Raw genomic sequence first — 13850 nt, 5'->3', positions numbered from 1 at the left:
TTATCTCCCCTCCCTTCCCCACTATCTACTGTATACAGTCTCCCCGCCCCATCACTGATCAAGTACCGCGCGTGGATGGGAGATAGAATAAAACGAACGAGAAAAGAAAGCCCATCTTCAAAGTTCAATTTTGTTTATTCGACCCAAAGAAGGGACAAAAAAAAAAAAAAAAAAAAAAACCCACGCCTGGCCCTGCATATCTCTCACGCCGTACAACCTCTAACACACACTTCGATAGGTTATCACTGCTCCGTCTGACGCTTGACAAATCTGCAGGTAGACATTGGCCCTTGCATTGTTGATATACAGTACTCCGTACAATGTCATCGCTGCAATGTATCTTCCATCCAGCAGCTCGGCCAAATCTAATAATAGCTATATAACCAATATCCCCAAGCCTCAGCCTCTCTCTCCCCACCATTGCGATGACCAATTCCTTTCTGGTGAGGCCTTGTGAGGTTTTCATTTCAGTCACCCGACAAAAACACCTCGCCCATGCTCATCTTTAAGATGCGACTCGGGTCGTCAGATGCAAGACATTATTTGAAACATGCGAGGCTGCTCCGGGATGTACTGTACTGTACATAGATAGATAGATCTTCTCGAGAATAAATGCGAAGGAAAACGCAGGGAAAAAAAAAAAAAAAAAAAATTAAATTAAATTAAATAAAATAAAATAAAATAAAATAAAATAAAAGATTAAAAATCAATATATGCACTCTACCTACCTGGGGGCACGGGCTGGGTGTCATAATGACAATACATGAAGGGCCTCATCTGGAGTAAACGAAAAATTTTCGTGCTTTTGAATGTTCACAGTTGAGCCCCCGTCTAAACTACCCTGAGAGGCAAACAATGTGGTGGTGAGTGGGCACTGGAGATTCTGCGGGAAACAGAAAAGGAAAAAGAAAAAGTAAAGAAAAGAAAAGAAAACAAAAAAGATTGATCGGACAACTAACTGCCTTGCAGTCGTCGGATCGTCGATCATGGGATACATATATAAAAGCAAGAAACGCATGGGGTTGTGCCTGGAGATATGATAGCCCGGGAAAAATAAACCGTTGTGAACATGATGGGTTGGGTTGGGTAAGAAAGGAATGAATTATATTTTTCTCATTATTATCAATATTCACATTGCTTTTGCCTATTGTCTTTATATTATTCTCTGTCAGATGTAACATTGATTAAATAACACCCAAAAAAGCTATCGACCTTGTTTCATTTCCTTGTCATTTCCGCAGGGTCCCGTGCCCCTTGCCAATCGAGCAAGAACACTATCCTGTCTTGCCAGTGGGGATGTTAAAGAAAACAGCAGGCTTCCCATCCTTATACGGCCGATCCAGCCTGAAATATCCCTTCCGCTCAAACTGAATAATATCCCCCTCCGCCAACCCCGCTACATTGCAATCCGCAAACGCTTCAGACCGGAACTCCGTCTGCGGCGTCAAGAAGTCATGGATGTCCTCATCCTTCTCAATCTTGTCCTTGGTGATGAGATAGTCAAAGTCCACCAGCTCGACGGGGACGAGGTCCTGGCCCTCCTGTGCTAGCCACGTAACCTTCTTATCCGTCTTCTTGACGTCGCCGGCCAGATGCAGTTCTAGCTCGAGGCTGGTGATCTTGCCCGTGGCCGCGTCGCTGTTGATCTTGCGCACGATCGCGTTGCCCCAGTTCATCAGGGTGATCTCTTCGTCTGGTTTGAACGAGGCGGCGTCGGCCTGGTCGAGGATGATTTTAGGGCTGTAGATTACCTTCTTGGTGCCCAGCTCGGCATTCTTGCCGTGCTTTGGTTTATCGGCGGTTTGCACACCACCAGCCCCGCTGACGGTAGCTGGGACAATGTCCTGCTTGTCAACGGCGGTATGGCGTGGGGCCACAGGATCGATATACTTGCGGTTAGTCGCCCAGAAAAGAGTCCAGTCGAGATTCACGACGTTTCGGCTTGGGCCTTGCTTGAGGATAAATTCGCGCAGGGCTGGTACGGTCATGCCCCGTCGTCTGATACCCCGGATCGTAGGCATGCGCGGATCGTCCCAACCCCAGACAACTCCCTCGTCGACCAACTTCGTCAGCTTTCTCTTCGACAGCACCGCACGAATGAAGTTTACGCGCGAGAAGTCCCAGATATGGACTTTGCGAATGCCAAGAGCCTCCTGCATCCAGGCATATTGTGCGTTTCGATCACCATACTCAGTAGTCCGCAGTGCGTGGGTCACGCCCTCCAAGGAGTCCAGGATAGGCACACAGAAATCGTATGTCGGATAGATTTTCCATGTGCTGCCAGTCCGATGGTGCGGCTCCATGTTGCAGCGGTAGATGACCGGGTCTCTGAGCGCTTTGTTCAAGTCGTCAACCGAGATCTTTGCACGGATACACCAGCGCTGACCTTCCACTGAGCCGGTTTTCATCTCAGCGAACCGTGCCAGGTTGTCCTCCACGCTTTCGTTACGGCGCTTACTCTCAATGCCGTTAAACCGCTCATCCTGCATCACCTCTTTCCCAGTATCATCAGCGTAGGCTTTGCCGTCGCTGATGATTTTGATGCAGTACTCGTACATTTCTTGGAAATAATCACTGGAGAAAGAGGTTTTGTCCGGATAAATACCCAACAGGGACAAATCATGCTTGATCGCATCTTCAAACTCCTGATTTTCCTTGGAAGGATTGGTATCATCGAATCGGCAAATCAGGGTGCCCTTGTTTTGTTCATGGGCGAAATAATCGTTCAAAAGCGCTGCTTTGGCATGTCCGATATGTAGGTATCCAGATGGCTCTGGCGGGAACCGGGTCACCACTCCGTTCTCCACATTCGGCAAGCCAATGTTGTAGCTTGCACCAGCGGCACTTGCAGCAGCCTTTCTTTTCTGGGCACTGGCACTCAACTCAGCCACGGCGATGGTCACCCAAGGGTAGGCAGTTTCGATAAATGAAAACCAGCGGCTGGTTGGTGTTGCGGCCTTTCTAATGCCTGATATAGCAATTCTATTTCCACGAAGCGTTCCCCACACGGCAAGGTCTGCCAGGGTAAGAGAATAGCCAACAATGTACGATCGCAGGGTAAGATGGGAATCGAGCTCCTTCAAGGGCTGGTCCAATGCTTTGAAATCCAATGGCCTCAAAGTAGTTGATCGCTTCAGCCACTCATCAACCTAAATTTCGTTTTTAAAAAAATACTTTGCGGTTAGCAATGTTGAGTAGTAGGAGGACGAAATTTTTGTGTAGCTGTAATTGCACAAACCTGCTCCTTGTTCCCAGTCTGCAGAGGTTCATAGATATTCTCCAGATGTGTTAGGATATCATCGTCGTAAATTGTATTCCCATCGTCTGTCTTGAGCTCCAGCTTTGCACCCTGGGATCCGATGGCTTCGGCATCCTCGAATCCCACGGTGATGTCAGTGCCTGGGAGGATCTGCTTGACATAGTTGATAGCGAGGAGTGTTGGAAGAAGGAAGGCATTGTTTGCCTTAGCTGCAACGGTGAGTTGAGACATAGTCGTGAGGGCGTCAGTATTTTTACTATCCTGTCAAGGTGTGTGTGGAATGGAGGGAGGGGTATTGGCGGCAGGCTGAGCTTGGGCAAGCGGAGCTGACGGATGTGGTTGATATTTCCCCGGTAAATATATGTCCCCAGGCTGGTGGAAAAGAGAATGCGCACCAGGTGTCTGTGAGTCAATGCCACCAATATGACTGGGTTGGTGGTGGTCTATTTGGACAAATACGGCGCCTCAATCCAGATGAGGGAGGGAGGAGGGGTGTGGTGTAGAAACTAGTTTTAGCGGGGCAATCAACCAACACCCGCAAATTGCCAACCACGACAATCCATTTCATCATTATTATTTAATATTATTATTATTAGCCACGGAGTACGGAGTAGAGCTACTTCTACTTCTACTTAGACGCATCTCGTCTCAAAGAACTGCCCTTCTATTTTATGATATTGAACTTTTCCCTACTCTATACGGAGTAGAAGTGAAAGGATTCATAATAACTTACCATATTAATACCCTACCAACATTTGCTTACCATTATGCAGTAACTTAGTTAAATAGCAAGCTGATTCTCTTTCATCAGGCTCTATTTTCTATTTTCCTATCATGCAACAACAAGAAGAACAACAACATCAATAATAATAATACTCCGTAATACTAATAAGAATTGTATCCACGCCAGCAACGCGCAGTGTGTCAGGTTTTTCCGGCGCCGAAATTCCCACGCGCCAAAACAAGTCGTGAAGTTGTGCAATGCTAGTGAGATAGTTAACTAATCCCAATCCCAAGCGCGCATCCATAGTTAACTAGCGGAGATAGCCCATTTCTCAACACGCGATGGTGCCCGCACTTCTTTCTCCTGCAATTGTGTGTCTTTCTCCCCTTGCACATTTTTCAGGTTCAATTGGTTATAGAAGGCCCATCGCAGTGTGTTTTCGACTTCTTTTCTTCCTCCAATTTCCCTCGTTTCCCTCTCCGTCTGCGGAGTGTCAACTGAACTTTAATAATATACCTACCTCTGTTATAGTCGAAATCCCATATAGACCCTCCCCTCCCACAAACTCACGACTTGCCCTCCACGTCCGTATTTCTTACCCGTAGCCTTCGCAGTCGATTCGTTTATATCATATACACTCATAATGCCACCGTCGAGTCCCATGAAATCTGAAAGACGCGTTTTGGTTGAGAAATCAACCAACGCGTCTCTAATCCCTTCACATTCCCATACCACGAGCAAGTCGAGCATATCTTCGATGTCTCCCTCAGTACTAGCGGGCCAGAAAAGGTCAATTGACCAGGTGGACTCCGCTCAGAACAGATCCAGCTCGACAAAGAGTTCATTTAGCCAGGCCCGGCGGGAGGAGGAGTTCTACATCTATGAAGAGAATAACACACAGTCTAGTACAGAAGCAGATAAACAAGTATGTGTTATTATGTGCCCAGGAAAAATAATAAACAAAAAGAAGCAACACATGACATGAGTGAGAGAATGAGAAGAAACAGGACTATACACTAAGACTCTTCTCACAGATCATCTCCTCTTCCTTTCTTCAACCCGCACCCGCTTTTGATGACAACAAGGGTCTCAAGAACACATCCTCACAGCAGAGTGACACCATGTCATCTCTCCTCAATCTCAGCTTTGAATCTGGGAGCAACACGTCTTCGCCTAATGCCCCCCTTTCCTCCTCAAAAAGTCCCACACAAACAACGACTGCGAAAGTAGCAGAAGCAGCACCAGCTTCGATCGTGCCAACGGACCCTGCTAAGAGAAAAGCATTCATCCAACAGGTTAGCAAGCCTTGAACAAGAAAGAAAAAAAACCAAAACTGTCTAGCTGTCACAGCATGCAACAGATTGTTTTTACTAACGCTCGCACAGAAAGCAAACCTCCTCCGCAGCCGCGTCCAAGCAGCCATGAAGAACATCAAAGAGCCCAAACGTAAAGAGATCGATCGTCGACTGTCAGCGCTCGAGGAACAAGCCAACAGCCGTGATCGTCCTTACCCCCCTCCTCCGCTGCGACCCCTCCCACGGCCAGCCAGCAAACACAGATACGCAGGTGATGGGGACGAAGACTTGACTCCAAGAGCCAAAATGCCCAGACTCCTCCCTCCCCCCATCTTGCAACCGACGAGCTACTCAGCTCGCTACGCGCCTAATACTATGCTGTTTTCACCCCCTGGTTCAACCGCGGGAGAAAACTTTCCTGGGAAGTCTGAGCTGGAGAGACAGATGGAGATAGAGATGAACCGCTACGGGCACACTCACACACACGCACGCGGGTACATGGAAAATGAGTTGACCCCAACGCAGACCGGAGGCATACGTGATGTCAACAGCGGCAAAGCCACCAGCAGCGATAACAACGGCAACGGAAATGGGAACAACTACCCTGTAGAAATCCCCACCTCGCCAATGCAGCCCTGCAGCCCACCACACACTGGAAACTCGCCCATTGTCATCGAGCGAAACGCGAAAATGTGCTCTGTGGACCAGATGATTGCCAAGGCCAAGAAGGGAGAAGCACTTGATGGACTTCTGAAGCTGATGAAGACTACTACTGAGTTCGATAATCTGGACGAGTGGACCGGGTGATAAAAATCATAGCTTTTAGTCCAAGGTTAGCTCATTCATCGATCATGATGTTCAAAATTTTTTGCATGAAAAGAGGTGGTCGAGAAACGTTTTCTTTTTCTTTTCCCTTTAGTCCCTCGTTGAGTAGGAATGGATGTGGATATGTTTCTGGTTTTCGTTTCTAATTCCCTATGTGATTTCTTTTTGTACTTCTTTTCTTTTCATTCTTGTGTACGATATGACAGGCCACTGTTTAGGTGAGAAATGGGCGGAGATGGAGGGTTAGTTTGCATGAAGTTGAAGATTATTATGAGATTCCCCACGCAGGATTTTGAATCTGAGGAGAAATGTTTTTTGTTTTGTTTGCTGGATACGTTGCGAATTGGTCGGTTTGGGGGCAGAATACCCGGATAAAGGATAAAGAAGAAGCAGAATTTTCGTTTTCTAAGTAACTAGAAAGAGAAACGACTTTAATAATACATTTTGACAATACCGATTCCATCCTGCACTGTTTCATATATCATTTCTCGACCTCAAGGTTTGTTTGCCCCTGAAGCGAGCTTGGACCCCCTGAAATGGTCACATGACGGAACTTTGTCACGCTCATCCTCATCATCGTCGTGATCTTAAATATACAACACCGCGATCGCTCTCTAAGGCTATTAAGTAGGCCGGGATGATGCCATATCAAGTACACATACAGGCTATTTCACACCTTTCATTTTGCCTCTCTTGATTCCCTCGTTGAGGTTTGATTTGCTTCTAGTGGAGCAAACACAACTTATTGTTTGACGATGCTGCTCCATTCCCTCAGGATAGCTGCACACCTTGCTCTATCCATTCATCATTCAGTTCTATCTCACTCATCATGGTTTATATAGCTTTAACCATCGTGAATATCATGTTGCTGGCTTGAGAGAATCGAGCTTCTATACTTTGGCAAAGCTCTAGTATGACCGAAAATGAAATAAATGGGCACCGGTGCCACCCTCCAAAGATGTGAGAAGTATTCCTTTATATCGCACTTCACTACTGATCTATAACTATAGCAAGCGACATATGGGGCTTGCGCTATTCATATATATACTGGCATTCAGTATATTATTCTTCGTTCATTTTCCCCTTCTTCCAACTACGACATATCTATTTTTTTGTCTTCTTGCTACGTCAAATGCCAGGCCGGACTCACTTCCAGGAGGACATCGGTTACACCTGTTTGTCAACTGAGATCCAGCATCAAATTACCCTATTGCTATAGTCCTCCTAGTTATCTGAGCCTTTGGTTCTAGGGTCCAGTTTATTGAGGATAAATATATCATATACATTTGTCCCGCCTGCCGAATTCTAAGACCTCGTTTGAACGGAGAATCCATATTCAAAATGGTTCCCGTCTATCTAACCCCTGGCATGAGCTAGTAAGTAAATCCTACATGAACAAGCCGCATATGATATAATTATCTATTGCCTCACGGTATTCCCGTTGCTTATTCTCGATCAACCATCCATTAATAATTAACCATGTCCAGTCTCCTAGGAGGACCTAAAATCCGCATCCTCCACGCCAGCACTCAGGATGCAACTCCCCAACCCATCTACGACACATATCCCCTGTGGCTAGCCACCCACTTCTCTTATTATATCAAAGACTGCTTCCCCGCTAAACACGAGCCCACTGTAGCCCGCAAAGGCTGCAACGGCACTAATGCCGTAACCATATACGGCGGCGTCGCACAGGCCCATCTCGTGGTTTTTAGATGGATGCTGGCCTGCTGCAAGGGCGCGCGGCATGGGTACGCCAAAATCGACCGGCTCCCCTTCGCCAAGTACACCCGCATCCTCGAAGCGGCAGAGATCCTGGACGTCTACGCCGTCCAGGATGACATGTGGGTGCGCATGAATCGAATGGCGGATAAGCAGATCTACATCGACGATGTGCGGATGGTGTATGCGAATTTCCCCAAGTCGGCGCCGGTGCGCATGCTGGTTATTCGCAGTATTGGAGATGCGTTGTTTGAGCGCCGCTTGCGCAATTTTGGGGCGTATAAGGCGTTTAAGGCCGAGTGTGCAGAGTACGAGGCGGATATTTATGAGTATCTGCTTGAGAGGCGGAGGGAGGTCTATGTGGAACAACAGTGGGCTGCAAGGGCTGCAAGAGCGGCCGCCGCAGCTGCTAGGAAGGCCAATAAGGCCGATCAGAAAGCCAGGGCAAAGACGGGTGTTGGTGGTGCCCAGGAGAGCAGGCAAGCGGGCGCGAAAGGGACCCCTCGCACAGCTGTTGCTGGTCCCCACCGTGGAAATAAATAACCTTCAACGCTATTATGGCAAATAGCGTGCATCAGACCCATCTCAGCGCCTCCTACCTTATCTTAAGCCATCAACTGCATTAATATTAGTTAATAACCAAATGCAAGCCACGCATTGAATTCCTTGCCAGATTTTTTGTTCGACCTAGACAAGTAAAATACGGCACCTTCAGCGCCGATTTGAAGCCATGTTCATCCTCCACCTCCTGTAGGTTATTAGCCGCTCGAGCTCCGTAGACAGTGACCAGCTCGTAGGCAAAGTCGTAGCCATCCCAGATCCCCGTATGTGTCTGCTGTTGAATTCGGCATTAGCAAGGTCATCTTCGTCCCGCTGGGGGGGGGGGGGGGTGGTTGCCAGGTTTCCGGGCCCCGCGCGGGCATAGTTCTGAAAAGATACGTGATAACTGTATATGCGGAGTTGTCCGGCAGAGCAGATACTTCTTCACGGTAGATCTGAGTGTGGTATTTCCTGAGCGCATAATGTCTTGATTCCATAGGTAATCTAGGTCCTGTAGGAGTCATGCATTGGTTAAAACATGGCATCGCTACGGCATGTTCCCGGAGACTTTTCAGGTGTGATATTAAATTTTTGGCTGTGGTTCGTTTACTGGTGCTTTTTGGAGAAGGGTGGGTTTGCATGGGTGGGCAGAGTCTTAATGGTGGAAACTTGACTTTCTTTGTTTCCTTTCTCATTTCTTGTTCTTTACAGGAGCTTGCTCTAGGTTGAGTAGGTAAAAGTATGTAACTATGTAGCTGAAGGTCTGAGATCTAAAATCTACTGATGATATTGGGCGACCAAATTATAGTTAGCTTAGGCTAAATAATTAAAATAGACTACAAGAGAAATGAATCTCCCGAGCCCACGAAACCGAGGGGAAATAAAGAAATAAAGACGAGAAGAATGAGACTTCAAACAATGGCCATTATTACTGAAACAAGAGGAACAAGCAAGAAAGGCAGCTCCAGGGTATATGGTAGATTATGATGAACCTTTAAACACAACAGGCCACACACATTCTTTTGCGCTGTGTTTCATTTCACTATATTGAATCTATATTCTACTCGGGGTTTGCAATTCCGGCGTTGTGCAGGAGAGCAAGCTACCGAGTGTTACCACACGCATGCAGCTTAAGCCCCATCAAAGCCAAAATGAAAAAGTAAAAGAGAACTGGAGATTCCCGGATAGATCCCCTCCCTGGGTCATGTCATTCTAGGAAATTCTCCAGGTTCTTTCTCGCCATTGTTAAACAATAGAGGCAAAAAGGAAAGCACCAAAAACACCAAAAACACCATTCTCAACCATACTAACTTAATACCAGTTTTAACTCGCCGTTGTTGCCCCTTCTTCGATATCTCCACTGCTTGAAACAGGGCATCGAGGTGGTGAAAGAGGCCGTTTAAGTAAGGCCCTCCGGATAGTTTCAGATATAAATAAATACCTCCATAGGGCCGAGAAAAGAGAGGCGTGGGGAACGGAATCTCATCACGGCAATTCTATACAGAAACTTATCCAACAGGATCGGGCAAATGCCGCCTGTAACTAGGAGGGGACAGAAGGCGACGGAAAGAACAGCCCAGGTGGGTATATGCACAGAATCAGAGGCGAATGCCGGGGGGATATTCAGAACCGTTGAGTCGAAGGAAGGTGAGTGCCATCACAATTGATTTGAACTTGATTTTTATTCGTTCTTGCTCCCAAGCACGAAGTAAAGCTGACCATTTTATTAGTCATGCGCTGTCGGTGGGCAGAAGGATGTAAGATATTGTTTTCCGGTGATTATGAAGGGAGAGGTCAGGGCACAGATTTTTGGCGTGAACAATTGGGTTGGAAAGGAGAAAAGCCACTGTGAGATTTGTTCCTTGTGGACGCCCAATTTTTTATTCCCTGAGATTTACCCGTCTACTCCGAGGAAGAAAGATCTAATGATGCTTTTTCTTTTCTGTCTTTTGCGGGCACCAGGCGCGCCATCTATCGTCGGTACGAAGCTGTGGGGAACCCCGAACGAAAAGATGATAATTCTGGCACTCGATTCTCATGGGGCGTGGAAACGGGGAGGTGGATGGATAAATCGGGGTGGTTGAAGATGAAACGGCGCCCAGGGTCCGGTAGTAGTAAAGGGGAGGTCAAAGCCTCGGAAGGTGATAAAATTACGGGAGACATTCCTATAACAGGTGCAGAAGGGTTAAGAGATAGCCACGGCATACAGGTGCTGCCAATGGACAATGGGGAAAGCACTGCGGGAGCAGACTCAGGTTCCCCTAAATATTGTCCTTACGATGTCATCTCCGCACCCGAAGAAGGTCCAAGCGATAAATGTTCACGCGGGGAGCAAAGTAGCGCGAGACCAAAGGAACCAGCGGTGGTCAAGAGGCAGAGATCCGACGATGTTTCGGTATCTAGCCCGGAGATTCACCGGTGGAGAAGAGACGTGGCATTAGGAGCTAACCCTGTCCCGAAACCAGGAGAGAGAGCTGCTAAAGCAGAGCCAGTTACACAAAGGAAATGCGCACTCAAAACCACAACCACGTTGCTTTTGGAGATAACCACGAGAGGAAGTGAGGCCATAAATCGTGAGACAGTGGAGGATGAGCCACGAGCGAACCAATGGAGGCAACCACAAGAACCATCCACTAATGAGGGTGGACTTGCGCCGAGGGCCAACATTGCTCCCGAACCGGATCAACAGGCAACGGAGTCGCCTTCAAAATGTGGTGGTACCGAATCTGTGGCTCCAGAAGGTGATTATGGGGAGTTTCTAGACGATAATCATGCTCTTCTCAACGTCCAGGGCGATGAGGGAGAGTCAAGAAGAGTGCTTAGGAGTCGCTCAGCCGGGCGGGGGCTCCCAGAAGGAGTGGTATTGGAGATGGACATCTTTCCAAATCAACAAAAAGAGTTCAATTTACCGGAAAACAAGGGAGAGGAGCCCCACGCTCAAGAAACGGTTCTCCCAGCAGCAATCGAGAGCGGCAGAGCTTCTCGGTGGCATCACATAGCAGCCACGCCCGGAGAATATCCCAGGATGCAACCAGACAGGATAACGAGAAGTAGAAAGAACATTCCTGACGCTGCGCCAGCCGGTATCACATCTCAGGCTGTTCGTGGTGAACAGGTAGTCGCTTCTTCCGCGCCAGAGGTTCAGGCCCGGAGTCAAACTCAGGATATGGTTCTGGAGGAGGGAGCTGAGGCAAAGGCGCCGACGAGCCGGAAAATAAAACGGAAAGAGACTTCAACTCCAATGCAGGCGGAGACAGAACGCCGGCCAAAAAGGATCCGTCGGGCCCCAAAGTGGTACTACGACTACTAAGGGGCTTCTATGTTTCCTGGGGGCAGCTTGATGAACAACCGGGAGGGGAAACTGAACACGATAAAATTGACGAATGAGACAGATATGGAAGAAGAATAAGAAAAAGAAAAAGAAAAGAGAAAAAGAGACAAAGATTTATCAGTTCTGGCGGATTTTCTTTAACTTCCTCACCCTACGTCCAAGCACATCCCTCCCTTCCTCGACCTCACCCATAGCCTCCCGCTTCGCTTCTCCCACCTCCTTTATAATTCCACCACGCACAACGCGACCCTCGATGCTAACTCCCTCCTCCTTCCACTCGATCATTTTCTTCCCGACACGATCTTCAATAGCCAAAACTAGCTGCACATCACGTTGACCCACCAGCGTAACCGCTTCACCCTCCCGCCCAGCTCTAGCCGTCCGACCAACACGATGGACATAATCATCCGGATTGCGGGGCACATCAAAGTTTATCACCAGGCTTACGCTGGGGATATCCAGGCCACGAGCAGCGACATCAGTCGCGACTAATATACGGGCTGCAGAGGCACGGAAACGCGACAGATTCGCAGTACGTTCCGACTGCGGGAGAAGACTGTGTAGCGACGTGACCCTATGACCAAGGCGCCGCAGCATACGTTCAAGGAGATCTGCCGTCTTCGTTCGATTGCAGAAGATAATAGAGGGTTTTGGCGCGTTGGCTTCCGTCGATAGGAGGGTGTGGAGAAACGCTTCGCGATGGGTCAGGGGCACTTGGAGATATGTCTGCTTGAGCGTGGGCGGGATGGTAGCTTGGTTTTCTGTAGAGATTTCAGTGACGAAGATCGGAGGCTTGTTCGCGGGGCGAGGCATGGATTTCAGCGCTCGAACCTCCGGGGTGACTGTGGCTGTGAAGAGGAGTGTTTGGCGACTTGTCGAAGGGGGGAGCGCGGAGAGACAGGTTTCCACGTCCGGCAGCATGCTTCCGGGTCCAGATGCTAGAAGCCGGTCGGCTTCATCGAGAACGACGACGCGTGTGCGGTTGAGGCCGCAGATCGTATCTGCTCCGGAGCTGGTTATATGATCCGCAAGACGACCAGGTGTGGCAATGACTATGTGAGGGCGTTGTGAGAGAGCAATAGCCTGCGGCCGCATTTCGGTTCCACCAGTAATGAGAATAGGCTTCAGAGATTGCGGCGCAGAAATAGCTTTGATTTGCTCAAATATCTGCAGAGCCAATTCCCTATATTTATAAAATTAAGTTAGCAAACCCTTATATATTAGATAATGAATAAATAAATAAATAAAATGATAAAAACGGTATGTCTCCCCAGACTCTCATCAACCAAACTGCACCAAATCTACCGTTTTAGAACTTATCCCCCCCTTTTTGAATAACTCAACTCCGCACGTACCTCGTCGGCGTCAATATCACCGCAAAAACCCCAAACGGATCCTCCGCCCACTTCTGCAAAATCGGCGCCGCAAACGCAACCGTCTTCCCCGAACCCGTCCTACTCCCACCAATGCAATCGCGCCCCTTTATAATCTCCGGTATACACGCTTTCTGAATCGCTGTCGGCCGTTTAATAGCCATTACCGACAACGAGCCTACAAGCCATGGCGCAAGGCCGAGGGAGGCAAATGACGACGAGCCATCCGATGGTGCTGCGGCTGCTAGGGCATCTTTGGCGGTTATGGGGTCTGCGGTTATGATGGTGTTCCCATTATTTCTTCCGGTGGTGTTGTTGCCGGGCTCTGTGGGTTTCTTTTTTATTCGGGAGATGGTTGGGAAGAGGGGTTGTTGTGTTGCTGGTGGTGGTGGTTTCGCTGCTTCTGGGGAGGAGCTTGATGAGGATGATGATGATGATACTCGACGCCTTTTGGACGGGCGGGCTAGCTCTGGTATTTCGACTCCATTGTCTTCGCTAGATGAATCATCCGCAGTAGGGGAATGGTATTGTTCTGGCTCCGATTCCAATTCGGTTTCTATATGTTTTGAAGGAGCCATCTTGCTTAATGATACTAGTTACTATCGAAATATTTTCCTAAGAGCCTGAAAAATATTCTGCCGATTTCCGACAAAGGCGGTGAAGTTGATCAATCCACGTGATCACGAAGCCCTGAAGATGTTCCCCAGACTCTTGGCATCCAGCCCATGCATGCAAATCATTCGGCACAGAATAATGAAGTGTATCTGCTTTGAGCCACAGC

At 48.2% G+C, this 13850-nt stretch overlaps 5 protein-coding genes across 7 annotated transcripts; 3 read left to right on the top strand and 2 right to left on the bottom strand.

Annotated features, from left to right (window-relative positions):
* Nucleotides 1–1082: 1082 nt before the first annotated feature.
* On the bottom strand, nt 1083–3786 carry BDBG_03141 (glutamyl-tRNA synthetase). The gene is made up of 2 exons (XM_002626918.2): nt 3239–3786; nt 1083–3149 (listed from the first exon to the last, which is right to left on the bottom strand). The coding sequence occupies exons 1-2, from the start codon at nt 3488–3490 to the stop codon at nt 1275–1277; spliced, it is 2127 nt and encodes a 708-aa protein (XP_002626964.1). The 5' UTR covers nt 3491–3786; the 3' UTR covers nt 1083–1274.
* A 184-nt stretch (nt 3787–3970) lies between these two features.
* Nucleotides 3971–6560, top strand: BDBG_03140 (uncharacterized protein). The gene is made up of 3 exons (XM_002626917.2): nt 3971–4908; nt 5018–5278; nt 5369–6560. Exons 1-3 carry the CDS (start codon nt 4627–4629, stop codon nt 6083–6085), a joined length of 1260 nt encoding a protein of 419 aa, XP_002626963.1. The 5' UTR covers nt 3971–4626; the 3' UTR covers nt 6086–6560.
* Nucleotides 6561–6712: 152 nt separating this feature from the next.
* Nucleotides 6713–8633, top strand: BDBG_03139. 2 transcript variants are annotated; one of them, XM_031721126.1, is made up of 3 exons: nt 6713–7063; nt 7114–7479; nt 7591–8633. In XM_031721126.1, the coding sequence occupies exons 2-3, from the start codon at nt 7445–7447 to the stop codon at nt 8366–8368; spliced, it is 813 nt and encodes a 270-aa protein (XP_031577559.1). In that variant the 5' UTR covers nt 6713–7063; nt 7114–7444; the 3' UTR covers nt 8369–8633. The 2 variants fall into 2 exon arrangements, with proteins under 2 accessions (XP_031577559.1, XP_002626962.1); XM_002626916.2 differs by having other exon boundaries at nt 6713–7479.
* BDBG_03136 lies at nt 7375–13738 on the bottom strand. Of its 2 annotated transcripts, none has more exons than XM_031721124.1 (3): nt 13052–13738; nt 8723–12879; nt 7375–8657 (listed from the first exon to the last, which is right to left on the bottom strand). In XM_031721124.1, the coding sequence occupies exons 1-2, from the start codon at nt 13645–13647 to the stop codon at nt 11814–11816; spliced, it is 1662 nt and encodes a 553-aa protein (XP_031577557.1). In that variant the 5' UTR covers nt 13648–13738; the 3' UTR covers nt 7375–8657; nt 8723–11813. The 2 variants fall into 2 exon arrangements, with proteins under 2 accessions (XP_031577557.1, XP_002626959.1); XM_002626913.2 differs by having other exon boundaries at nt 7375–8660; nt 13052–13658.
* BDBG_03137 (uncharacterized protein) lies at nt 9513–12907 on the top strand. Its single transcript, XM_031721125.1, has 3 exons — nt 9513–10012; nt 10096–10213; nt 10328–12907. Exons 1-3 carry the CDS (start codon nt 9895–9897, stop codon nt 11673–11675), a joined length of 1584 nt encoding a protein of 527 aa, XP_031577558.1. The 5' UTR covers nt 9513–9894; the 3' UTR covers nt 11676–12907.
* Nucleotides 13739–13850: the final 112 nt, after the last annotated feature.

Source organism: Blastomyces gilchristii, assembly GCF_000003855.2.
Source record: "Blastomyces gilchristii SLH14081 genomic scaffold supercont1.4, whole genome shotgun sequence".
In the NCBI taxonomy this organism is placed as follows: Eukaryota; Fungi; Ascomycota; class Eurotiomycetes; order Onygenales; family Ajellomycetaceae; genus Blastomyces; species Blastomyces gilchristii.
The sequence above is the reverse complement of the archived record's forward strand: the minus strand, read 5'-3'. Positions and strand labels throughout refer to the sequence as shown.

What these genes read in the sequence shown, in the direction of transcription:
- BDBG_03141 (XM_002626918.2), bottom strand. Translation starts at nt 3,490, where the DNA reads ATGTCTCAACTCACCGTTGCAGCTAAGGCAAACAATGCCTTCCTTCTT. An exon ending in AGACTGGGAACAAGGAGCAG is followed by an intron (nt 3,150 to 3,238) that starts GTTTGTGCAATT and finishes AACGAAATTTAG; the next exon opens with GTTGATGAGTGGCTGAAGCG.
- BDBG_03140 (XM_002626917.2), top strand. Translation starts at nt 4,627, where the DNA reads ATGCCACCGTCGAGTCCCATGAAATCTGAAAGACGCGTTTTGGTTGAG. An exon ending in GTACAGAAGCAGATAAACAA is followed by an intron (nt 4,909 to 5,017) that starts GTATGTGTTATT and finishes CTCTTCTCACAG; the next exon opens with ATCATCTCCTCTTCCTTTCT. An exon ending in GAAAAGCATTCATCCAACAG is followed by an intron (nt 5,279 to 5,368) that starts GTTAGCAAGCCT and finishes ACGCTCGCACAG; the next exon opens with AAAGCAAACCTCCTCCGCAG.
- BDBG_03139 (XM_031721126.1), top strand. Translation starts at nt 7,445, where the DNA reads ATGGTTCCCGTCTATCTAACCCCTGGCATGAGCTA. An exon ending in CTAACCCCTGGCATGAGCTA is followed by an intron (nt 7,480 to 7,590) that starts GTAAGTAAATCC and finishes AACCATGTCCAG; the next exon opens with TCTCCTAGGAGGACCTAAAA.
- BDBG_03137 (XM_031721125.1), top strand. Translation starts at nt 9,895, where the DNA reads ATGCCGCCTGTAACTAGGAGGGGACAGAAGGCGACGGAAAGAACAGCC. An exon ending in AACCGTTGAGTCGAAGGAAG is followed by an intron (nt 10,013 to 10,095) that starts GTGAGTGCCATC and finishes CCATTTTATTAG; the next exon opens with TCATGCGCTGTCGGTGGGCA. An exon ending in TGGAAAGGAGAAAAGCCACT is followed by an intron (nt 10,214 to 10,327) that starts GTGAGATTTGTT and finishes TGCGGGCACCAG; the next exon opens with GCGCGCCATCTATCGTCGGT.
- BDBG_03136 (XM_031721124.1), bottom strand. Translation starts at nt 13,647, where the DNA reads ATGGCTCCTTCAAAACATATAGAAACCGAATTGGAATCGGAGCCAGAA. An exon ending in GTGATATTGACGCCGACGAG is followed by an intron (nt 12,880 to 13,051) that starts GTACGTGCGGAG and finishes TTATAAATATAG; the next exon opens with GGAATTGGCTCTGCAGATAT.